This window comes from Eulemur rufifrons, chromosome 2 (genome assembly GCF_041146395.1).
Source record: "Eulemur rufifrons isolate Redbay chromosome 2, OSU_ERuf_1, whole genome shotgun sequence".
NCBI classification, from domain to species: domain Eukaryota; kingdom Metazoa; phylum Chordata; class Mammalia; order Primates; family Lemuridae; genus Eulemur; species Eulemur rufifrons.
This window is the reverse complement of record NC_090984.1, coordinates 13,007,626-13,033,267: the sequence shown is the minus strand read 5'-3', so window position 1 is coordinate 13,033,267 and position 25,642 is coordinate 13,007,626. Positions and strand designations below refer to the sequence as shown.

At 50.7% G+C, this 25,642-nt stretch overlaps 2 protein-coding genes across 8 annotated transcripts; both read right to left on the bottom strand.

The window, feature by feature from the left end:
• Window positions 1-1,699: 1,699 nt before the first annotated feature.
• On the bottom strand, window positions 1,700-24,543 carry LOC138390390 (CD209 antigen-like). 7 transcript variants are annotated; one of them, XM_069479290.1, is made up of 8 exons: window positions 6,130-6,206; window positions 5,940-6,026; window positions 5,640-5,723; window positions 5,223-5,256; window positions 4,687-4,739; window positions 4,108-4,259; window positions 3,289-3,401; window positions 1,700-2,430 (listed from the first exon to the last, which is right to left on the bottom strand). In XM_069479290.1, exons 1-8 carry the CDS (start codon window positions 6,158-6,160, stop codon window positions 2,229-2,231), a joined length of 756 nt encoding a protein of 251 aa, XP_069335391.1. In that variant the 5' UTR covers window positions 6,161-6,206; the 3' UTR covers window positions 1,700-2,228. The 7 variants fall into 7 exon arrangements, with proteins under 7 accessions (XP_069335391.1, XP_069335358.1, XP_069335353.1 ...); XM_069479257.1 differs by lacking the exon at window positions 6,130-6,206 and adding an exon at window positions 24,447-24,543 and having other exon boundaries at window positions 4,687-5,256; XM_069479252.1 differs by having other exon boundaries at window positions 4,687-5,256.
• LOC138380903 (CD209 antigen-like) lies at window positions 20,500-24,186 on the bottom strand. The gene is made up of 6 exons (XM_069465351.1): window positions 24,156-24,186; window positions 23,983-24,066; window positions 23,458-23,613; window positions 22,898-23,049; window positions 22,084-22,196; window positions 20,500-21,227 (listed from the first exon to the last, which is right to left on the bottom strand). The coding sequence occupies exons 1-6, from the start codon at window positions 24,184-24,186 to the stop codon at window positions 21,026-21,028; spliced, it is 738 nt and encodes a 245-aa protein (XP_069321452.1). The 3' UTR covers window positions 20,500-21,025.
• Window positions 24,544-25,642: the final 1,099 nt, after the last annotated feature.

Here is a 25,642-nt window from a genome sequence, read left to right as displayed (position 1 = left end):
AAGCGATCCTCCCACCTCAGCCTCCCAGAGTGCTAGGATTACAGGTGTGAGCCCTCACGCCTGACCTCCCATTCTACTTTCTTTTCCTATGAATTTCTCTAGATGCCTCATAGAAATGGAACCTTCCGCAGCTGTCCCCAACCAGGAAGCGGTTTCATGGAAGACAATTTGTCCACGGACCAGGGTGCGGAGGATGGTTTCGGGATCATTCAACACATTGCATTTATTGTGCAGTCAAACCTCTCTGCTCGTGATAATCTGTATTTGCAGCCGCTCCCCTGTGCTCAGCTCCACCTCAGATCATCAGGCATTAGATTCTCATAAGGAGCCACAACCTAGATCCCTCGCATGCGCAGTTTACGGTAGGGTTCGCGCTCCTCTGAGAATCTAATCCCGCTGCTGATCTGACAGGAGGCGGAGCTTAGGCGGTGATGCCAGCGATGGGGAGCGGCTGTAAATACAGATGAAGCTTCACTCGCTCCCTCGCCTGCCGCTCACCTCCTGCTGTGCGGCCCGGTTCCTAATAGGCCACGGGCCAGTACTGGTCCACAGCCGGAGGGTTGGGAACTGCAGCTGTATATGGTTTTTGAGTCTTCTTAAAACTTTATTTTGAAAGAGTTTTAGCTGTGCAGGTGAGTTGCAGAGGCAGCACAGAGGGTTCTGTATGTCCTTTAACCAGCTTCCTCTAATGCTAACGTCTTGAATCACCGTCATACCTTTGCCCAAATGAGGAAATTGATATTGGTGCAATACCGTGAACCAGACTACAGACCCCATTCAGATCTCACCAGTTTTTCCATCCCTGTCCTGTCTCTGTTACAGGATCCCACGTTGCATCGAGTCAGTGCCAGAGTTTACCAGGGCCGCCGAAACTACGCGCCCCTGACTGTGGTGCACAAACAACACAAATGTATTCTCTCACAGTTCTAGAGGTTGGAAGTGCAAGATCAAAGCGTGGGCAGGGTTGGTTTCTTCGGAGCTTCTTCCCTAGGCTTGTAGACGGCCACATTCTCCCTGTGTCTTCTCCCCATCTTCCCTCTATGTGTGTCTGTGTCCATGTTTCTCCGTTTTGTAAGGACACCAGTCCCATTGGATCAGGACCCAATCTCATCATCGCAACCTCATCACCTCTGCAAAGACCCTATTTCCAAATATGGGCCCATTCTGAAGTACTGGGGTTAGGACTTCAATGTGTGAATTTTGGGGGGACACAATTCAGTTGATATCAGTCATCCTTAGTCTGGGGAACACGCATGTTTCTCTCACACTACTTACTCGGAGTTAGCACCAGAATCGCAAAACTTAAAGACTGGGGTGGGGGATGGGGTCTGGACTCCCGGATCTTGGGGAGGTACGAGATGGGATCTGCACTCCTGGGTCAACATACGAATTTTGGGGAGAACACAGTTCAGTTCTTATCAGTCATCATGTTTCCTTAGTCTGGAGAACTTGCGTGTCCTCCTCACACTGGCTGTTTGGAGTTGGCACCCGAATCCCACAGGCTAAAGGGCTCCATCCCACAAGACGGAACCCGCTGCAGATGCCAGCTGCCAAGGGTGCCCAGGCCACTTGCATTCCTACCTGGCTGGTGAGAAATTGAGGGTTCCCACAACCGCCTCTCAGGTTCAGGAACTTGCTGGAATGACCCACAGAACTCAGGACAACACTTTGCTTGTATGTATCAATTTATTATAAAGGATGCACCTCAAAACAGTCAAACAGAGGAGATGGAAGAACAACAAAAAAATAGTTGTGTGGCTGTGCGGGGGTGTTGGGGGCTCCATGCCATCTACAGGTGCCACTGGGTAACCAGCGGATTGAATAACCTGGCGCTTCCAGCCTGCAAGATGACTTCTTGCAACCAGCAAGTGCTCAGTCAAAGGCGTGCAGGGGTGGAAGGTGGAAGGGGAGCACAAGGAACGTGTGCACGGAGGGGGTCAAGCCCCGGGCACGTGGCAGCCACACATGGCCATTCAAATATTCTGATCTTGGAGAGAAGAGAGAGTAGACTGACGGAGCACACCACGCCCTGAACACACCCACACCAGGTCACTGGGAAAGCTCCCAGGAGGGGCAGGAACCACAACCTCTGAGCCAGGAGAACCGCCAGGCATCAGAGGAAGGACAGAAGGGGACCCAGGCCCACGGGGGGTGAGGATTCTCCCAGGGCGTTGTAAGGTCTGGGGACGGGGAGAAGGAACCCTGCCTTAAAAGTGGGGAAAATTTTGCTATTCAGCAGACTGGGTTGGGGCAGCAGGGGCTGAGGAGGGAAAACACACTTCCTCACTGGAGTAGGAGGCTGCAGACCTTTTGCAGATCCAGAATTTGGCAATATCGCATCTGTGGTCATTCCAGCCCTGGCTGAATATTTCCACACAGTCTTCCTCCCCGATGTTGTTGGGCTCCCCGCTGTTCCAATGCTTGGTGAGGCTGCAAAGCCCGTGCAGGGCGTGAGTCTCTGCCCTCACCCCACTGCGGGAACCGTGTTTCCACCTCCTGTGAACTTGATGCTTTAGCACCTGCCCTACATCCGTATGCCGGACAGGCATGGCCATGGACAACCCATAATATGCCTGAGACACGGTGCCTTGGCCTCCTGCCTCCCACTGTCGTACCCCTCCTTGGGAGGGGTCCTCAACCTGGAGTCGGGGTGATTTTCAAACACCCAACAACCAATCCAGAGCCCACACCCCACCCCCTCCCTTCCTGGGCTCTCCAGTCCTGGCCCCTGTCCCTCTGTCCTTATCACCCCACGGCCAGGTGCCAGACAGCTGGGGGAAGCCCCTATGCCAGAGCCCATGGAAACAACTCCAGCTAGCCAATGCTAAGGCTGCTCACCCTGCCTCACCCGTTCCTTCCCAGAGACCCCGCACTTCCCGTCTGTCCCTCTGCCTCAGAAGCGACCCCTGGGCTTCCCCAGGTGACCCACCCTAGTGTGATGCAGGCTCTGCCTTTGGGATCTGTGAGTGTGACAAGGTATCTTTACAATGGCAATTGTCTCCTGAGCTGTTGGCCTTACCATACCTCCGACTGCTACTCATACACTGTATTTTAAAACACCTGCCCCGGCGACAAGCTCCTCCTTCAGCTCTGATGGTGGAACTTTAGGCGCCGACATGAACGCTGCTATCTGAGCGTGAGTATGAGACCACCTTCCTCAGATCGGTCAGGACTTGAGAAAATCCCACCCTCTAAGCCCCAGGGGGTCAGGGAGTGGGGCAGGATCCCCAGGGAAGCTCCCAGAGCTCCCACCCCACGGGATAGGTGTCCCCTTCTCCCGGGATCTACCTGGGCGGCAGAGGCGAACCGTCCACCCACTGCCACGTGCCTTCATGAGTCAGGTCGGACATCCCAATCCAGGAGAAGCGCTTCCTCCTGGAACTCTGCAGCTGTAGGAAGTTCTGGGTAGGGGGTACAGGAGGAGTCACAGGGGAGCTCTGCTTCCCATTGGCCAGGCTCGGTGTCTTCCCATCTCCTGGCAGGAAGTGCTGCTTTCAGTCTAACCTTCAACCTCTAGTATACCGGGTCGTGAGCCCCCACATGTCTGAGCCCCTCACATCTGTGTCCCAAGCACATGGGTTCTGACTTACACACCTACGTGCACTGCTGGTCTCTCCTCACAAACACGTGGAAATACTGTATTTTTTTGTCTTTTGCATGAATTCACTTAAGCCTGGTTTAATGTCCTGGAGACAGATCGTACCAGATCGGGATTGTTGGTCATGCAACAATTGTCTCTTCAGCTCCGCAGTGAGTGAAATCACATCAATAACTTGATATCAGCCACAGTGGGAATATTTACACCAGGGAAATTGGCAAACCCTACACCTGACCACTTATTCCCCCAGAGAGCTGCTTGTCAGGCATTTGCCAGCCACCACTGGGGCTTACGTACCTTCGCTGTGCTCCCCAAAGCGTTCACAGGTGTTCAGAATCTGTCTCTCCTTGCACGGTGCTCGAGCCCCCCTGTGTGTACCCTTCTCCTTCTGCCTTTCCAAGTCAACAAGCAGCCCCACTGCCAGACAGTCCTCTCTGAGCACCTGCAGCCAAGCTGGCCAGTGGCCACCTGCATGCCCCAGACCAAGACAAGGCCCCCATCAGGTGTACCTGCTCCTCTTCGCCTTTGACGACTACCAGCTGGGCCCCAACATCCCGGCAGGCGGTGATGGAGTCGTGCCAGTTCCGTTGGGAGTAGGAGAAGAAGTAACAGTTTCCTTGGAAGAATGTCCAGTCCCAGGGACAGGGGCGACACAGGTGGTCTGTTGGGGCAGGTGGGCCAGGGCTGGGACCCAGCTGTGCATGCCCAAAGTCCTGCACCTGCCTGCCCTTCAAGCCCTTGGGGGTCGGGACCCTTCCCTGACTGTCCCTGCTGGGTGGGACACTCCCCTCTCCACATCCTGAGATGCTCCCCATCCCCAGGAGAACCCAGGACTCTTGGCCCCATCTCCTCCAGAATGGGAGTAGTAGGAGCTTTACAGCTCAAGCCAGCAGCCAGGAGACTGCCTTAACTGAGTGCCTACTGTATACCTGCTCTCCTGCAAATACCAACTGCAATCATGCCCATTACCCTGTGTTCCCATTTCACAGATGTGGAAACTGAGGCTCAGAGAGGATTGATGACCCTAGCAAAGTCTTAGCACATGGAGGCCCCATCAGGGCTAGGACCTCTGGTGACTTGTCACTCACCAACTGCAGCCTTCAGCTGGGTCAGTTCCTGGTACATCTTCTCTTGCTTGGACCTTTGTGGGAACTCATCGACTCGAGCCTTCAGCTGGGTTAGTTCCTGGTAGATCTCCTCCTGCTTGGACCTTTGTGGGAACTCATCGATTCGAGCCTTCAGCTGGGTCAGTTCCTGGTACATCTTCTCTTGCTTGGACCTTTGTGGGAACTCATTGACTCGAGCCATCAGCTGGGTCAGTTCCTGGTAGATCGCCTCCTGCCTGGACCTTTGTGGGAACTCATCGACTCGAGCCTTCAGCTGGGTCAGTTCCTGGTAGATCTCCTCCTGCTTGGACCTTTGCGGGAACTCATCGACTCGAGCCTTCAGCTGGGTCAGTTCCTGGTAGATCTCCTCCTGCTTGGACCTTTGCGGGAACTCATCGACTCGAGCCTTCAGCTGGGTCAGTTCCTGGTAGATCTCCTCCTGCTTGGACCTTTGCGGGAACTCATCGACTCCAGCCATCAGTTGGGTCAGTTCCTGGTAGATCGCCTCCTGCCTGGACTGCTCCTGCCCCAGGGAGCTGGGGAGCTTGGAGACTGTGCCAGAAAAAAAAAGGAACTGCAATTATTAAACCCCTACTGTGTGCCATGCCCTGCACTGAGCCTCCAGGGTCATGGATTCTGAGAGCCAAGGTCTTGATTAATGCCCTTTGAAAATGAGGAAGACTGACACCCTGAGAGGCAGCTCAGAAGGACAAAGGGAGCCAGGTCCTTCCTCCTCCTCCTCTTCTCCCTCCTCCTTCTCCTCCTTCTTCCTGCACTCCCCAGCCCAGGGTGGACGGGGCTGTGGGAGAGACCCCTGGAAACCCCAAGGGACCCGATGGCTTCCAGCCCCACCTCCATCCTGGAACTGACCACCCCTGCCTCTTTCCACAGCGAAAGACCCAGGCCTGGGAACCAGACCAAAAAGCCTTCCTGACCTTGGACGACGATGGTCACCAGGAGCACAGCAAGGAGCATGAAGGCCAGAAACAGCAGCACTAGGGGGCTGCGGCCCAGACACCCTGTAGGGGGGTGGGGGGAGGAGGCTTGGCCTAGCACACCAGTGTCCCCACCTCAGCCTGGCACAGAGACAGGCTGGCCCCAGCACCCACCTCCCCAGGACACAGGAGTCCAGACCCTCACCTCCCTAAGGTCCAGGAGTCCAGCCCCCCACCTCCCCAGGACCCAGGAGTCCAGACCCCCAGAACCCACCTCCCAGGCTCCTAACCCTTCTCTACCTGCAAAGCTCTTGAGGCCACGAGTCTGGTGGGATCCTAAGTCTCTTGCAAAAAATCTGATGCTGCTGCTTCTCACCTGTTCCTCCTCTGAGTGGACAGACATCAACTCAGAGCCTGGGCAAGCCGAGGCTGGCCATCCCCTGGGTCCCATCCCCTTTGCCCCCTCCTCAGAGTCCCACCCCAGCCTCACCCAGGACACCCAGCTCTTTGGAGTCACTCATGTCAACTCACTGTCCCGCAACGTCCAGGTCTCCTGGGAACCATGGGTTTCATACCCCACACCACGATCCTTACTTCTTAAATCTACTCTCACACAGGAAGAGAAACAGGAAAGTGGGTAGGGACACATCACCAGAAAGGCCGGTGGGAGTGGTCAGAGAATGGATGGGCCAGACCTCTCAGGAATTTCAGGGAGGTCGTGAGGGGTGGTCTGGGGTTCACAGGGAGAAGGAGTTGTCCACTCATGATGTGGCCAAGCTGTGTGACACTGTCAGTGAAATCCAGCATCTTGTAACAGAAAGCTACATTGTTATGCCCTCCACCTGGGGCCCTTGACCTCTAGTTTTTGCTGCCTTGTTCTGCTGATGTCTTCATTTATGGTGATTTCTGCTGACTTGGGAGTTGGGGCTGAATGACAGTTACTTGTTTATTTAATGCCCATTTCAGTCGAGCACTTCCCTAACTGCTTTATACAGTCATTCATTTAATCTCCCTAATGTGTGGCAGGTCATACACCCTCCACTTTAAAGAAGCGGGAAACTGAGGCACTTTGAGGTTAGGTGACTGGCCCAAGGTAACACTGCTAGTAAGTGGTGGAGCTGGGACTGGAACCCAGACAGTGTGTCTCCACAGTCCACACTGTTAACAAAAGAGAGTCAAATAGTATCACAGAGGAAACAAAGAAAGATTCTTAGCACCTTTATTCAGAATCGTCCCAAACTGAAACAACTCATGTGGCCAACAGCAGTTGAATGAAAAAAAAAACCTGTGGCATATTGACAGCGTGGAATACTATACAGCAATGAAAAAGCAAAGTACTGATACATGCAACAACATGGATGAATCTCACTAAGGAGTGAAAGGACGCAGAGAGAATGAGTACTTTGCATAAGATTTTATTTCATAAGACTTTCAAGAAAGGGCGGAACTGATCTTGATGGGATCTGAAAATGGGGTTACCTGGATGGAGCCGGTGGAGATTGGCCAGGAGCGGGTGGAATGGATTCTTCTGTGTGATGAAACGTCCCACATTTTGATCAGAGGACGCTTGCAGGCATGAATCTGTATGTCACAATGTCTTGAGCTGCGTACTGCAGACTGGTGCCTTGCATTGTAGGCGTGTTCTACCTCAGTTTAAAAGTGGACCATGCAGCGGCAGTATGTGATGGCTGAGTAGAGGCACGCAGGACTTGTCCCCTCCTCCACGAAAGTAGAGAGTAGAGGGTCACACTTCAATTTGAGCATCGGGGAGAGAAAACTGGAATTCAGCAGAGAGGTGATAGGAAACACTTGAGGCATGGAAGGACATGGGCATGTCCCCCGTCCAGCTGTCGGGCCACAGTTCACTTGCACCCACTGTGACCACCACCACTGCTGCTGCCACCCGAGAATGCCAGCCACAGACCTGGATATTGTCCTGGCCTATCCTCACCCCGCCTCATCAGACGGCCTGACAATGGCCCAGAACAACTGCCACCGGCACCCAAGCACACTGTCCAGAGACCTGGGTTCACCTCACCCACTGGCATCTGCACCTTCCTCCCAGAGGCCCAAGGACAGGTACACTTGGGCTGATGCTGGTGCCACTGGGATCCAAGGACTGGCCCACCTGGTGCTCCTCTCCCCAGCAAAGCCTCACCACAGCCTCCACTCACAGCCCCAGCCTAAGGCACTGAGGACATTACAGACACCACTGATGCGATTCACATCCAAAGAAATCATACAGACATTACACTACTGCATGCGCCCAGAAGCAAAGCTAAAGTGCCCGTACCCAGCTAACACCACAGACATGTCAACAGGGAAGTGTCTTCCCCCATGAAAGCCATTGCCAAATATTGGAAGAAGTGACAGTTACACCAGATGCACAGATATCAATATAGGGACACAAGAAACAGGAGAAAGCAAGGAAATATGACATCTTCAAAGGAACAGAATCACTCTCTAGTAACAGATTCCAATAAAGAAGAAATTTATGAAGTGCCTGAAAGAGAATTGAAAATAGTTATATCAAGGAAGTTCAGTGAGATACAAGAGAGCCAAGATAGGCCAGGGTGGTGGCTCACATCTGTAATCCCAGCACTCTGGGAGGCCGATGTGGGAGGATCACTTGAGGTCAGGAGTTCAAGACCAGCCTGAGCAAGAGTGAGACTCTGTCTCTACAAAAAATAGAAAACTTAGCTGGGTGTGGGGGTGTGTGCCTCTAGTTGCAGCTACTTGGGAGGGTGAGGCAGGAGGAACACTTGAGCCCTGGAGTTTGAGGTTGCAGTGAGTTATGATGATGCCACTGCACCCTACCTGGAGTGATGGACCAAAACTCTGTCAGGAAAAAAAAAAAAAAGAAAGAGAGAGATTATAGGGATAAACTATAGAAAGATTAGCTGGATGTGGTGGCTGTCTCTATAATCCTAGCTACATGGGAAGCTGAGACAGGAGGATCACTTGAGCCCAGGAGTTGAATACTAGCCTGGGCAGCAAAAAACAATCCTGTCTCCAAAACAAAACAAAACAAAACAAACAAAGAAATCACAAAAACAATTGAGGGTATGAGTGAGAAACTCACCAAAGAGATAGATGCCATGAAAAAGAACTAAACAGAAATCCTGGAACTGAAGAATTCAATGAATGAAATGAAAAATACAGTCAAGGGTTTCAACAATAGACTAGATACGCAGGAGAAAGAATTTCAGAATTTCAACACACGTTTTTTGAAATAACTCAGTCCATCAGAATAGAAAGAAAGAAAAAGCATTTGAAAAAAGCATGAAGGCAAAGCGAGACTCTGTCTCAAAAAAAAAAAAAAAAAAAAAAAAAGCATGAAGGAAGCCCACCTGACATATGGGACACCATAACGTGACCAAATATTTAAGTTGAGCAAACCTGTAGAGAAGGGAGGTATAAAGGCATAGAAAACCTATTTAACACAAGAACAACTGAAAACTTCCCAAGCCTAGAAAGAGATTTAGACATTCAAATTCCAGAAGCTGTGAGACTTCCAAATAGATATAACCCAAAGTCTTCCCCAATGCACATTATAGCGAAACTGTCAAAAGTTAAAGAGAGAATTGTCAAAACAGCAAGAGAGTAACATCTGGTCACATATAAGGGAACCCCCATCAGAATATGTTTCAAGTTCCCAGGCCACCAAGATTTGCTGACCAGAACTTTGTAACTTTCTGTTTCACTGAATCATCCCCTTTTGAGTTTTTTTTTTTTTTTTTTTTTTTTTTTTTTTTTTTTTTTTTAAGAAACAGCTGAACCTCCTTGCAGCCACGAGGTAACTACAATGCCATTCACTACTTGTTTGTTCAGAGAAGTCAAGATATGTGGCACCCCAGCTCAGATTTGCCTGAGGATCCATTGAGCAACCTACTCCCCACATCTCACCTGTGCACAAGCCGAAACGAATGACCAGTACTAACCCATAGATCATACTACTAAAATCTCTGCCCTGGAAGGGGCTTATCGGTCATTTTTTTGATCATGCGATGTAGGTGGCAGTATGATTTCTCACTGCACTTGCGTGCTCTGCACTCTGCCGCAAACATGTAATGGTGCTCACTCACTGCGTGCATTATTCATTTCACCTCTAGAAAATCCCCTGACCCAGTCAGTTGGGGAGGCAGATTTGAGGCAGTTCTTCCACATCTGGTTGATGTCCTCTGCAATAAGTTTGCTTTCTTCCTTCTCAATCCTCATTGTCTCAGTGACTGGTTTTCTGTGCGGCGAGCAACTGAGCCTAGGGAAACGCCCTTTGTGGGTTTGTAAACGGTTCCTCCATGTCTTTGCATGGCTTGAGAGCTCATTTCTTTTCTTTCTTTCTTTTTTTTTTTTTTTTTTCCTTGAGAGCTCATTTCTTTTTAGTGATGAATACTGTTCCACTGTCTGGATGCACCACAGTTTATTTATCGATTCACCTACGGGAGGACATCTTGGTTGCTTCCAAGTTTGGGCAGTTATGAATAAACTACCTTGAACATCCATGGGCAGGTTTCTGTGTGGATGTACGGTTTCAGTTTGTTGGAGAATTTTAAAGGGAGTGTGGAGGGGTGACATGGGGGGGATATGCTACCTTTGCAATTTATTCTGCATGTCTGAGATAATTTTGCCCTTTCCTTTCATTTCTTCCAGAGTTGTTTAAACTCTCTCAGTATTTCCCCCTATTTTTCTTATCTTCTCCCTTCAGCACTTAGCTTTTTAGTGTGTGGATTTTTGATTGAAGGTCATTTTACATAGCCTCAAATGCTTGTTTGACTGTGTTTAATTTTTAAGGGGTTCTTGACCTAACAACGTTCCTGGGCTTCACCAGCATTTTGTGGCAGGGGGGGCAGGGGTGTGGGGGTGAGTATTTTCCTCAGTTGATTTGCATGGATTTTCATTTACTGCATTTTTGCAACAAGTCACTAAGGCTTCAGCACTTTTCTTTCGTTCATTTTTAGTGACTGGGTTGTTTGTACAAGAGATCTAGATTAGCAGCACCCCCTTCTGTCAATACAGCAACGGCAACTTATTTTAGTGGAACCTTCTGTTAGTCTTGTTGGCCATGGGAATGGATGGTGAGACCTCCAGTTTTGTGGTTCTCTTTTGCCTTGAAGGGCCCTAAATATTCTTTATATACTTCCAACTCTGCTCTCTTTCTTTTCATTTTTTCCCCCAGGAGCTATGCTTCTTCTTCTTCTTCTTCTTTTTTTTTCTTCTTTAGAGACAGGTGTCACTGTGTCACCCAGGCTTGAGTGTGGTGGCGTGATCATACCTCACTGCAGCCTTGAACTCTTGGGCTCAAGCGATCCTCCTGCCTCAGCCTCCTGTGCACCTGGGACGACAGGTGCACACCACCACACCTGGGGAATTTTGTTATTTTTATTTTTGTAGACATGGGGTCTCACTCTGTTGCCCAGGCTGGTCTCAAACTCCTGGCTTCAAGTGATCCTCCTGCCTCAGCCTCCCACAGTGCTGGGATTACAGCCGTGATCTTCCAAGCCTGTCCCCCAGGATCATTTTGAAGACTACCTCTTAGTTCTTGTAAGTTTCAGCATTGTCTGTCTTCGAGTTAAGCGTGCATCTGCGTGGCTGTGCTTTCTCCTCTTGATGTTTCCTGTTCATTTGGAAGGAAATATCTGGAAAACAGACAGCTAAGTGGCTGAGTGGGCACTAACATCCTCACCACTGTGGGGCACTTTGACATTTTTCATGGATGTTATGATACAGATGGACAATTTGACTAGCATCAGACCACAAGAGTAGTACTTTTAGCATTTTCTAGGCTTACAGGGAACTTGAGTTGACCTTATTTGACCTAACTTGAGTTGACCTGAGTACTGACCACAGGCAAACAAGTGAAGGGTCGTTGGTGGAGGGTGAGGTACAGGGCACCAGGGATTATGACATCAACAAACCCACTGGTGTCACAAGAGTGCTAAGGAGACCGGGCACAGTGGTGCACGCCTATAATCCCAGCACTCTGGGCGGCCGAGGCAGGAGGATCGCTTGAGCCCAGGAGTTTGAGGTTGCTGTGAGTTAGGCTGACGCCACGGCACTCACTCTAGCCCAGGCAACAGAGCAAGACTCTCTCTCAAAGAAAAAAAAAGAGTGGTAAGGAAAGACAAAGTAATAGTTACTATTTTACCTTTATTCACAGCAGCCAAAGGGAGGAAACCACCCAAGTGCCCATCAGCTGATGGATGGAAACACGAAACGCGGTGCCTCCATACAATGAGATGTTTATTATTCAGCCTCAAAAAGCACGGAAATCGGACACATGCTAGAGCATAGATGGACCCTGGACGTCATGCTCAGTGAAACATGCCAGACACAAGAAGTCACATATTCTGTGTATGTGAAATATCCCAAATGGGCTATATGTGGAGACAAGAAGCAGAAGAGTGGTTACCATGGGTTGGGGGGACGGGGAAGGAGCAGTGACTGCTTATGGGGATGCTGTTTCTTTTTACCAGTGCTGGAATGTTCTGGAACTAGATAGTGGTGGTTGTTGCACAACCTTGTGAATGTCCTGAATGCTACTGAATTACACACTTAAAAATTGTGAAAAAGGTAAATTTTATGTGTATGTTACCACAATTAGAAAGAAGTTAAGGCCGAGCACGGTGGCTCCCACCTGTAATCCCAGCACTCTGGCAGGCTGAGGTGGGAGGATCACTTGAATTCAGGAGTTCGAGACCAGCCTGAGCAAGGGTGAGAACCCATCTCTACAAAAAATAGAAAAAAAATAATAACTGGGTGTGGTGGTGCACACCTGTAGTCCCACTACTTGGGAGGCTGAGGCAGGAGGATGTCTTGAGCCCCGGAGTTTGAGGCTGCTGTGAGCTATGATGATGTCACTGGACTCTATTCAGGGTGACAGAGCGAGACTCTGTCTATAAATAAATAAATCAATAAAGTGAGGCATAACTCATTGAAAAAATTTTTTCATTTAATTTCCTTCTCAACACTATAGAGGGAAAGCATTCATATGTACGGGCCACCCAGGTATTAGTATGACTTGAGCCCCAAGATTGACGAAGTCTGTTAATTTTTGTCAATTTGTGCATTTTAGCAAATTATAAATTTAAATTAGAACCTATGTTGCAGAGGCACAAACGCTAATCCATGTACCTCTTTTAAAAATCTTGTTGTTGCCTAAGTTCTTTAGTATAGAACTGTGAATACTGAATTTCCAACTGAATCAAATGATGGAACTTTGATTTGGTTTGGTCATGTATGTTATATACATAATGTGTCTATCATATACTTATATTAAAACCTTATGTATGTAAATATAATTTATTTAATTGACAATTATCCCCTCCTCTCTAGGAGCGTATTCATAAATCAATAAATAGTCCAGGGCTGATAGTATGTTTGCTAAACCTTGGCGTTTGCTCAGTACTGGCCTCAAGCGATCCCTTAAGTTTCCCCTTTTCTTTTCTTGGGGTCTTGTAGCTGCCGAAGGCGGAGGGCTCTTGCTTTTTTAATTTTTTTCTTTCTTTTTTTTCTATTTTTAGGCTTCTAGCCACCAGAAGCTGAGGCTCTTAGTTTCGGTGCCTCCAAGCAGGAGCTTCTCTCTGGGACAGTCCCCACCACAAGAAAATCAGTCCCTTCCCCTCTCTCCCTTTCGTTCCTTTTAAGTAAAAACCTTTACTTTTATTGTATGTCTTTAGACACAGGGTCTCGCTCTGTCGCCCGGCTGGAGAGCAGTGGTGCAATCACAGCTCAGTGTCACCTGAACTCCTGAGCTCAAGCTGAGGCTCCCGACCCAGCCTCCCTTTAAGTACCTTTTAAGTAAAGTCTTGAGAATGGCTTGTATTTCTAGGTGGCTAAAAGTATATACATTTTCCCTTTCCCCTCTGTCTCCGGGTGTTCACCTGACAAGCTCCACCCCCCGCCCCCTGTTGCTGTCACTTTGCAAATGGTCACGGGGAAAACACTGGGAGGTGACCTCACCGTGTACCAGCCTCTCAGGCAGGGGCTTCCCTTGCCAGAGGGTCCCAGCTGACCTCTGAGGGGCCACTGAGATGAGCAGTGACAGCAGCAAGGAATGCAGCCACAGAGAAGCCACCACACCTGCGTGGGGCCATGGATGTTCAGGCAGGGACCACCCCAGGGGGGGATCAGAGGACATGCCTGGCCTAGTGGCTCCCTCCTGTAACCCCAGCACGTTGGGAGGCCAAGACGGGAGGATCACTTGAGGCCAGACGTTGGAAACAAGCCTGGGCAACATAGCAAGACCCATTTCTACACACACACACAAAAAACAATTAAAAATTAGCTGTGCGTCCAGTGTGTTCCTGCAGTCCCAGGTACTCAGGAGGCTGGGGTGGGGGGTCGCTTGCGCCCTGAAGCTGGAGGTTGCAGTGGGCTACGATGAAGCCACTGGACTCTAGCTGGGTGACAGAGTCAGACTCTGCCTAAAAACAAAACAAAAGAAAAAAAAAAAAGTAAAGAAAAGAAAACTGACACAACTGGTAGAAGAAGAAGTCTAAAGATTGAGCATGTTTTTGAGATGACCTTAATTTCTACGTAATTGTAGAAAAACAATGAGACACACCCTTATGCCAATCCCAACGGTAGACATTACAAAGGTGGGTGGGATCAGGTGTTGGTGAGGATGTGGAGAGACGGGAATTCTTGTCCACCGCGGGTGGGAGTGTAAGGCAGCTCAGTCACGTGGGAAAGCAATCTGGAAGTATGCAGTGACGTTAAGATGGCATGTGCTGTCTGTATGTTGAGGACAGATGCATTTTCCAGAAGGGTTTCCCCGAGGCGCGTGGACAAAGACGGTCACCGCGGTGTTGCTGACGGCAGCGGAGGCGGGGTGACCCGCGTGCCCCTGAGCACGTGGGACGCGGTGGGTGCGCACTATCGAGTCAGTAGCAAGTTCCCTGCACAGGCAGCGGCCTCTCCAGATCTCAGCGACCCGGAGTGGGGAGAAGTAGAAATGACTTGAGATTCAGTTAAACACACACACACTCAACCGCACCACGTCTGTCTAAACACAGGGCGTGTGTCCAACAGCACAGTGGTGTCTGTGGTTCAGAGGGAAGAGAGAGCGTTAACCATGACAGGGTGGCCATGCTTAGAGGTCACTTGCCAAGAAAGCAGGAGGGCCCTGCTCCTCTTCCCGTAAGTCTCTCTGTGCTGAGTCGTAAGACGCGCGCTGTCTTCATCATCAGAAAGTGAATTCGAGAAAACAGGAGCTGGAAGCTGATTTAGCAGCAGAACTCTACCATGGGGCAGAACTTTGTGGTGGGCACACCCTCCTTCTGGGCTTCCCAAGAGCGGCTCAGAGAGAGGAAAACCAAAATGCACAAGCGTTGCACAATCTCTGTCCAAAGCAACCGTCGGAATATGTTCTCAGGAAAGGATTTAGATGGAGGAGAAAGAATGAGTTGGTTTGGGGGTCAGAGGAGGTTTTCTGGAGGAGGCAGCACTGGAACTGTGCCTTCGAGGACACGTGCAGTGTTGACGGGAACAGGAAGGCACAGCAGACACAGGCCACAGCCAGGGCAAAGGCACAGTGGGCAGGAGAGTGGGTCTCCCCTGCGTAGGGCTGGGGCTGAAGCCGCCCTGGGGAGCCAGGCGGAGCTGAGCAGCTCAGCGCCGAAGCCAGAGGCCGCCCGTGCCCTGTGCTGTGCCCACAACTCTCTGCAGGGGAAGTGAAAGGAGAAGAGAGGTGCCAGGGTGGAGGGGGCAGCTGACCACTACCCTCTAGTCCTGGCCCAGGACAGGGAGGGGAGACCCATTTCTGAGGGTCTCAGCACAGTGGGGAACATGTAACCGGGGTATTTGAAGAGGACGTGTTGAGTCTGGGAAGTTTGGGGACTCTAGGAAGCACTGGGACACCTGACTGATCCTGGAGGATCTGGGAGGGCTTCCTGTAGGAGGCAATGCCTGGAGAAGGAGTCAGAATTATTCTGGAGGAGATGGAAACATGAAACAATGTTCCCGACATGGTATCAGCACATGCAGAGATTGGGAGGGTGAAGAACAGGACTCGTTGGAGAAGCTGAGACTGATTCAGGAGCCACAGTCCGGGGCTGGGTGTCAGCTGGGACCAGATCACACAAGGACCTGGATGGTGGGGACACGGGGTTTGGACGAATGTGGGAAGAAGGTGAAAGTCCCAGGATTCAGCTCCAAGGCCAGGACCACTCTGTGGCTTCCATTCTTTGCAGAAATGAGGGGTTCAACCAGGGCCCCCAGGCCAAGGGCGTGTTACGCTTTCTTTGTTGCTGTTAATTTGGGCTTTGCTTTTTTGTTATTAAGCATGCAAAGAGGTAGGCAGAAAAGAAGGAAATCCCACGTGCCGTGTGCTCAGCTTTATCAAGGTTTGACATCTTCACCCGTTTCAGATCCTCTTAAAAGTAAGTCATAACCAACAGAGTGGGTCCCATGTTCCCCTCCCTGCTCTCACTCCCCTCTTTCCTTCCCCAAGGCAACTGCCCTCCCAAACTTGGTGTTTGTCGTATTTAAAAATATTTTAATTGTGCATGTCGTACCCATAGACAATATATTGGGCTGTTTTGAACATCTGGGAGCCTTGTAAAAATGTCACCATGTGGTCTATATCCTTCCGCAACTTGTTTCTGTCCCCTCCACATTGCAATCACAAGATTTGTCTATTCAACACTCATTCTTCATTTAAAAATAAAGATACACACAGGAGGGCAAATGCTTAACAAAGAATAGAATAAAGTTTCCTCAATTCGAGACGGGGCAATTTCCAGGATCCTATAGAGATTTCTTAATTATTTGTAAAATATGAGAACCATTTTTGGCAAAATCAAGAACTAAATAAAAATGTCCACTGTGTAGAAGGTTGAATCATGTCCTCCCAAGAGATGCTGAAACCCTAACGTCTAGTACCTGTGACTGTGACTTTATTGGGAAGTAGGGTCTTTACAGATGTAACTAACTTATGACAAGGTCATAAAAATGGGCCCTACCAGGCGTTCCAGACCAGCCTGGGCCACAGGGCCAGAACTTGTCTCAAAAAAAAAAAAAAAAAGAAAAGAAAAAAGTCGAAGAAGAATCATAGCAAGAGTATGGATGAAGCTCTTAAACTTAACTAGGATTAGAATAAGTAAAGACACAAAATGAGTTCACAAAAAGGACATGCCATATTTTAAAGAGGTTAACTCTTCCCAAGTTCATTTATAAACCCGATGCCTTAGCGCATTCCCATAATTCTTTGGCACCTCAGCATCCAGTCTGAATATAAGTTGTAGGCTGGGTGCAGTGGCTCACGTCTGTAATCCTAGCACTCTGGGAGGCCGATGTGGGAGGATCACTCGAGGTCAGGAGTTCGAGACCAGCCTGAGCAAGAGTGAGACTCCATCTCTAGTAAAAAAAATAGAAAGAAATTATCTGGACAACTACAAATATATAGAAAAATTAGCCAGGCGTGATGGTGCACACCTGTAGTCCCAGCTACTCGGGAGGCTGAGGCAGAAGGATCGCTTGAGCCGAGGAGTTTGAGGTTGCTGTGAGCTAGGCTGACGCCACGGCACTCTAGCCCGGACAACAGAGTGAGACTCTGTCTCAATCAAAAAAAAAAAAAAAAAAAAAAAAAGTAAGACACAACATGAGCTCACAAAAAGGACACTCCACATTTTAAAGAGGCCAACTTTTCCCAAGTTCATTTATAAACCCAACGCCGTAGCCCATTCCCATAAGTATACGGTGCCTCCCTCGGCATCCGGTCCGAATACAAGCCGGACCTTCTCCTGCCAGAAGCAGGGCTTGCCCACTGGCCACACGGCTTGCAGTTCTCCACCTCCTCTCAGTTCCTCAGTGGGGTCGACCCAGACATCTGCTTAATACAACTTCCTCCTGGGGACCCTCCCTGGAAGCAGCTGGATATGGCCTCCTCCACTGGCCTGCTGCCCCCTGCCGTCCTGCTCCCACAGAGAAGATTAATGAGGTGTGTCGATGGTCCTTGATTTTGGTTTTTCTCCTGTTTTTTCATGATTAGAGTGAATTTATCAGTTTGGGGAGAAGAATATCCCAACGGCCAGGTGCCCTTCTAATCACATGCTATTGAGCGGGGTACACGACAACCACATGACTTGTCATTGGCAATGCTAACCGTGGCTAAGGCGGTCCCTGCCTGGCTTCTCCACTCCAGAGTCGCTATTTTTCCCTTTCCATACTCTCTTCCATGCATCGTCAGCCGGGTTGATATTGCTCCCAAGGAGAAAAAACGCATTCTTTGGGAAGAGGGGTGAAAAGTTATATTTTGTTTTCAGAAACAGGGTCTCACTCTGTTGCCCAGGCTGGAGTGCAGTGGAGTGATCACAGCTCACTGCAGCCTCGAACTGCTGCCCTCAAGCGATCCTCCCACCTTAGCCTCCTGAGTAGCTGGCCGGACTGGGCATGTCACCACACCATGGTCATTTGCTTTTTAGTGTTTAGAGATGGGGGCGCCTCACTTTGTTGCCCAGGCCGGTCTCCAACTCCTGCCATCAAGTGATCCTCCTTCCTCAGCCTCCCAAGGTGCTGGGATTACAAGCATGAGACACCACGCCCAGCCTCAAAAAAATCTTGGATATCCCCATGCCTCGGTGACAGCCACGCTTGTGTCATTCCACAAGCTCAACCCTCGCCAACAACATCATTTTTCATAAGATTTAATTTGGGGAGATGATTTGGAATCCTTCACTTATTGATTTCCTTCTGTATTTATTAATTTGAGTTATTATTCAGGAAGGACAGATTGATTTTTAAAACAGACTTCAGTTTCTAGAGCAGGTCTAGGTTCACGGCAAAACAGAGTGGAGGGTACAGACCCATATACCTCCTGCGGCCACATACACACAGCCTCCCCCGCCACCAATGTCCCCCACCAGAGTGGCACATGTGTTACAGCTGATGAACTGCCACTGACACATCACTGCCACCCAGTCTGTAGTCTACACCACGGTTGACTCTGGGTGCTGTACGTTCTGTGGGTTTGCACCCATGGAGAATGACATACATCCACCACTGCAGCAGCACACAGACAAGATTCCTAACAATCCCCTGTGCTCTGCCTAGTCAATAGATTTTTAAAATTCTACTGAAGGATTGCCAAACAGGTTTTAAAACAAACTTGAAAAGTGGATAATTGGGAGTCTCATAAAGAGTTTACTACCACAGAGAGGGACCACTTGAGATCAGAGGTGTGGAGGGAGCCAGCTTTAGTTTTCACTGCACAGATTGCTATGTGTTGGTTCCATGTGCACAGATGACTTCTTCAAAAGGTAATTAAAACCTTTAGAGCTCGAGTCATTTCAAAGCATCCTGTAAAAAAGAAATTGCACAAGAACAGATGAGACAATTTTGGTAGAGATGAACCATGCGTGGCAGACATGAAAATGTATGATGAGCTTAGCTGGGGTGTTCCCAGATGCAGAGCCTGAGGCAAGGGTTTGGATACAAGTCCATCTGGGAGGAGACTCCAGGATGCACTAGCAGAGGAGGGGAGAGTGAAGAGAGCCAGGGAGGTAAAGGAAGGAAGATGATACAGAGGTCTTGACAAGCATCTGACCGACGTGGGCAAGGGGGTTTGGTGCTGCTGGGAGCCTCTGGGAGACAATGTAGAACAAGGCTCCTCGTGACGCTGCCTATGAAGGTTGACCCTGAGTGAGAAGGAATTTAGCACACAAGCTGTTTATGAAGTGGCATCCTTGGGGTCAATGCTGGTAGAAGAAAGGTGAAATCCTTGGGATCTTTTTTTTTTTTTTTTTACACCAAACGGTTCTCCAATTTTGACACTATTTTTTGGGAAAATCCTAGGACTGTATGACAAACTGCTCGCCCCGCAAACTGAGAGGGTTCTGAAGGCTTGAGCAGTTACATGAATTAATTAGAGGTTACTTATAAGGATGCTTGGTCCTGGGCAGCTCAGAAATTTCTTCCACGAGAGCTTTGCTGCTTGCAAAATCCACATCTACCCACACTGTGGTGTTGCTTTTTTTTTTTTTGAGACAGAGTCTCACTCTGTTGCCCAGGCTAGAGTGAGTGCCGTGGCGTCAGCCTAGCTCACAGCAACCTCAAACTCCTGAGCTCAAGAGATCCTCCTGTCTCAGCCTCCCGAGTAGCTGGGACTACAGGCATGCACCACCATGCCCGGCTAATTTTGTTTTTCTATATATATTTTTTAGCTGTCCATATAATTTCTTTCTATTTTTAGTAGAGATGGGGTCTCGCTCTTGCTCAGGCTGGTCTCGAACTCCTGAGCTCAAACAATCCGCCCACCTCGGCCTCCCAGAGTGCTAGGATTACAGGCGTGAGCCACTGCGCCCGGCCTGTGGTGTTGCTTTAAATCCCTTCCCAGCTGAGTAATGCAAAGTGTTTGCATGGTATCTTTGCCTGTTCACAGTGAAAGAAATCACGTGGGCACAGTGTCATCGTCATACTCATGTCACGTTAATGACACTGCAATCTCTAAGCCAGCCACTTTAACGCAAGAAAGTGCTGATGTTCCCAAGAAAGCGCTGGGCACCTTTCCGGGGCCCAGTAGTTATCTTGACTCCTGTTTAATCTACTTTGTAACATTTCGCTGAGCGCCCCATGCTGGCCCGGCACAGGGTGGGCCTTTGCCTGCTGGGGAACTTGCATGTCCCCCTCACGCTGGCTGTTTGGAATCCGAAATCCCACAGGCTAAAGGGCTCCATCCCACAAGACGGAACCTGCTGCAGATGCCAGCTGCCAAGGGGTGCCCAGGCCACTTGCATTCCTACCTGGCTGATGAGAAATCGAGGGTTCCCACAACCGCCTCTCAGGTTCAGGAACGTGCTGGAATGACCCACAGAACTCAGGACAACACTTTGCTTGTATGTATCAATTTATTACAACAGATGCACCTCAAAACAGTCAAATAGAGGAGATGGAAGAACAACAAAAAAATAGTTGTATGGCTGTGCGGGGGTGTTGGGGGCTCCATGCCATCTACAGGTGCCACTGGGTAACCAGGGGATTTAATAACCTGGCGCTTCCAGCCTGCAAGATGACTTCTTGCAACCAGCAAGTGCTCAGTCAAAGGCGTGCAGGGGTTGGAGGTGGAAGGGGAGCACAAGGAAGCTGAGCACGGAGGGCGTGAAGCCCCGGGCACGTGGCAGCCACACATGGCCATTCAAATATTCTGATCTTGGAGAGAAGAGAGAGTAGACTGACGGAGCACACCACGCCCTGAACACACCCACACCAGGTCACTGCGAAAGCTCCCAGGAGGGGCAGGAACCACAACCTCTGAGCCAGGAGAACCGCCAGGCATCAGAGGAAGGACGGAGCGGGACCCAGGCCCACGGGGGGTGAGGATTCTCCTGGGGCTTTGTTAAAGTCCGGAGTAGGGGAGAAGGAACCCTGCCTTAAAAGTGGGGAACATTCTACTATTCAGCAGACTGGGTTGGGGCAGCAGGGGCTGAGGAAGGAACCCGCCCTTCCTCGCTGGAGCAGGAGGCTGCGGACTTTTTGCAGATCCAGAATTTGGCAGTATCGCATCTGTGGTCATTCCAGCCCTGGCTGAATATTTCCACACAGTCTTCCTCCCCGATGTTGTTGGGCTCCCCGCTGTTCCAATGCTTGGTGAGGCTGCAAAGCCCGTGCAGGGCGTGAGTCTCTGCCCTCACCCCACTGCAGGAACTGTGTTTCCACCTCCCGTGAACTTGATGCTTTAGCACCTGCCCTACATCCGTATGCCGGACAGGCATGGCCCTGGACAACCCATAATATGCCTGAGACACAGTGCCTTAGCCTCCTGCCCCCCCTGTCGTACCCCTCCTTAGGAGGACCCCTTGTCCCGGAGTGGGGGAGATTTGCAAACACACACCCACCGATCCAGAGCCCACACCCCACCACCTCCCTTCCTGGGCTCTCCAGTCCTGGCCCCTGTCCCCCTGTCCTTATCACCCCATGGCCAGGTGCCAGACAGCTGGGGAAGCCCCTATGCCAGAGCCCATGGAAACGACTCCAGCTAGCCAATGCTAAGGCTGCTCACCCTGCCTCACCCGTTCCTTCCCAGAGACCCCGCACTTCCCGTCTGTCCCTCTGCCTCAGAAGCGACCCCTGGGCTTCCCCAGGTGACCCACCCTAGTGTGATGCAGGCTCTGCCTTTGGGATCTGTGATTGTGACAAGGTGTCTTTACAATGGCAATTGTCTCCTGAGCTGTTGGCCTTACCATACCTCCGACTGCTACTCATACACTGTATTTTAAAACACCTGCCCTGGCGACAAGCTCCTCCTTCAGCTCTGATGGTGGAACTTTAGGCGCCGACATGAGCGCTGCTATCTGAGCGTGAGTATGAGACCACCTTCCTCAGCTCGGTCAGGACTTGAGAAAATCCCGCCCTCTAAGCCCCAGGGGGTCAGGGAGTGGGGCAGGATCCCCAGGGAAGCTCCCAGAGCCCCCACCCCACGGGATAGGTGTCCCCTTCTCCCGGGATCTACCTGGGCGGCAGAGGCGAACCGTCCACCCACTGCCACGTGCCTTCATGAGTCAGGTCTGACATCCCAATCCAGGAGAATCGGTTCCTCCCGGAACTCTGCAGCTGTAGGAAGTTCTGGGAAGGGGGTACAGGAGGACTCAGAGGGCAGCTCTGCTTCCCATTGGCCAGGCTCAGTGTCTTCCCATCTCCTGGCAGGAAGTGCTGCTTTCAATCTAACCTTCAGCCTCTAGTATACCGGGTCGTGAGCCCCCACATGTCTGAGCCCCTCACATCTGTGTCCCAAGCACATGGGTTCTGACTTACACACCTACGTGCACTGCTGGTCTCTCCTCACAGACACGTGGAAATACTGTATTTTTCTGTTTTTTTCATGAATTCACTCATTATGAGGTTTAATGTCCTAGAGACAGATCGTACTAGATGGGGATTGTTGATTATGGAACAATTGTCTCATTTCAGTGAATGAAATCATATCAATAGCTTGATATCAGCCACAGTGGGAATATTTACACCAGGGAAATTGGCAAACCGTACACCTGACGACTTATTCCCCCAGAGAGCTGCTTGTCAGCCATTTGCCAGCCACCACTGGGGCTTACGTACCTTCGCTGTGCTCCCCAAAGCGTTCACAGGTGTTCAGAATCTGTCTCTCCTTGCACGGTGCTCAAGCCCCCCTGTGTGTACCCTTCTCCTTCTGCCTTTCCAAGTGAACAAGCAGCCCCACTGCCAGACAGTCCTCTCTGAGCACCTGCAGCCAAGCTGGCCAGTGGCCACCTGCATGCCCCAGACCAGGACAAGGCCCCCATCAGGTGTACCTGCTCCTCTTCGCCTTTGATGACAACCAGCTGAGCCCCCACATCCCGGCAGGCTGTGATGGAGTCGTTCCAGTTCCGTTGGGAGTAGGAGAAGAAGTAACAGTTTCCTTGGAAGAATGTCCAGTCCCAGGGACAGGGGCGACACAGGTGGTCTGTTGGGGCAGGTGGGCCAGGGCTGGGACCCAGCTGTGCATGCCCAAAGTCCTGCACATGCCTGCCCTTCAAGCCCTTGGGGGTCGGGGCCCTTCCCTGACTGTCCCTGCTGGGTGGGACACTCCCCTCTCCACATCCCGAGACGCTCCCCATCCCCAGGAGAACCCAGGACTCCTGGCCCCATCTCCTCCATTCTGGGAGTAGTAGGGGCTTTACAGCTCAAGCCAGCAGCCAGGAGACTGGCTTCACTGCTCTCCTGCAAATACCAACTGCAATCATGCCCCTTACCCTGTGTTCCCATTTCACAGATGTGGAAACTGAGGCTCAGAGAGAGTTGGTGACCCTAACAAAGTCTCAGCACATGGAGGCCCGCTCAGGCCTAGGACCCCTGGTGACTTGTCACTCACCAACTGCAGCCTTCAGCTGGGTCAGTTCCTGGTAGATCTCATCCTGCCTGGACCTTTCTGGAAACTCACAGACTCCAGCCTTCAGCTGGGTCAGTTTCTGGTAGATCTCCTCCTGCCTGGACTGCTCCTGCCCCAGGGAGCTGGGGAGCTTAGAGACTGTGCCAGGAAAAACAGAACTGCAATTATTTAACACCTACTGTGTGCCATGCCCTGCTTGGGCCCCCAGGGTTATGGATTCTGAGAGCCAAGGTCTTGGTTAATCCCCTTTGAAGATGAGGAAGACTGACACCCTGAGAGGGCAGCACAGAAGCCCAAGGGGAGCCAGGTCCTTCCTCCTCCTCCTCCTCCTTCTCCTTCCTTTCTACCCCTCCGCTGCACAGAGTAGCAGGGGCCATGGGAGAGACCCCTGGAAACCCCAAGGGACCCAATGGCTTCCAGCCCCATCTCCATCCAGGAACTGACCACGCCTGGCTCTTTCCACACCAAAGAGCCAACCTGGGACCCAGACCAAAGAGCATTCCTGACCTTGGACGACGATGGTCACCAGGAGCACAGCAAGGAGCATGAAAGCCAGAAACAGCAGCACCAGGGGGCTGCGGCCCAGACACCCTGTAGGGGGTGGGGGGAGGAGGCTTGGCCTAGCACACCAGTGTCCCCACCTCAGCCTGGCACAGAGACAGCCTGGCCCCAGCACCCACCTCCCCAGGACCCAGGAATCCAGACCCCCATCCCCCACTCACCCAAGACCCTAGAGTCCCCGAGGCTCTCTCCATCTTCCCTGCCCCCTAACTCTTCTCTACCTGCAGAGCTTCTGGGTCCAGGAGTCTGGTGTGATCCTAAGTCTCTGGCAAAAAATCCAGTGCTGCTGCCTGTCAGCCGTTCCTCCTCTGAGTGGAAAGACATCCACTCAGAGCCTGGGCAAGCTGAGGCCAGAGCTGGCCATCCCCTGGGCCCCCTCCCTGCACCCCACAGTCCCACCCCAGCCTCACCCAGGAGACCCAGCTCTTTGGAGTCACTCATGTCAACTGACTGTCCCGCAACGTCCAGGTCTCCTGGGAACCACGGTTTTCATTCCCCACCCCAAGATCCTCACTCCTTAAATCTGCTGTCGCACAGGAAGAGAAACAGGAAAGTGGGTAGGGACACACCACCAGAAAGGCCGGTGGGAGTGGTCAGGGAATGGACGGGCCAGACCTCCCAGGAATTTCAGGGAGGTCGTGAGGGGTGGTCTGGGGTCCACAGGGAGAAGGACTTGTCCACTCATGACACGCCCGGGCTGTGTGACGCTGTCAGTGAAATCCAGCATCTTGTAACAGAAAGCTACGTTGTTACACCCTCCACTTTGGGCAGGGGTGGGCAGGCAGCGCCTCCATGTTTCCTGGAAGTACCAGCCATCTGACCTCTAGTCTTTGCTGCCTTGTTCTGCTGACGTCTCCATTTATGGTGACTTCTGCTGACTTGGGAGTTGGGGCTGAATGACAGTTACTTGTTTATTTAATGCCCATTTCAGTTGAGCACTTCCCTAACTGCTTTATACAGTCATTCATTTAATCTCCCTAACGTGTGGCAGGTCATACACCCTCCACTTTAAAGAAGCGGGAAACTGAGGCACTTTGAGGTTAGGTGACTGGCCCAAGGTCACACTGCTAGTAAGTGGTGGAGCTGGGACTGGAACCGAGACAGTGTGTCTCCACAGTCCACACTGTTAACCAAAGAGATTCAAATAGTATCACAGAGGAAACAAAGAAAGATTCATAGCATCATTTTTCAGAATCATCCCAAACTGGAACAACTCATGTAGCCAACAGCAGTTGAATGAAAAAAAAAATGTGGCATATTGACAGCGCGGAATACTATATAGCAATGAAAAAGCAAAGTACTGATACATGCAACAACATGGATGAATCTCACAAAGGAGTGAAAGGACGCAGAGAGAATGAGTACTTTGCATAAGATTTTATTTCATAAGACTTTCAAGAAAGGACGGAACTGATCTTGATGGGATCTGAAAATGGGGTTACCTGGACGGAGCCGGTGGAGATTGGCCAGGAGCGGGTGGAATGGATTCTTCTGTGTGATGAAACGTCCCACATTTTAAGCAGAGGACGTCTGCAGGCATGAATCTGTGTGTCAAAATGTCTTGAGCTGCGTACTGCAGCCTGGTGCCTTGCATTGTAGGCGTGTC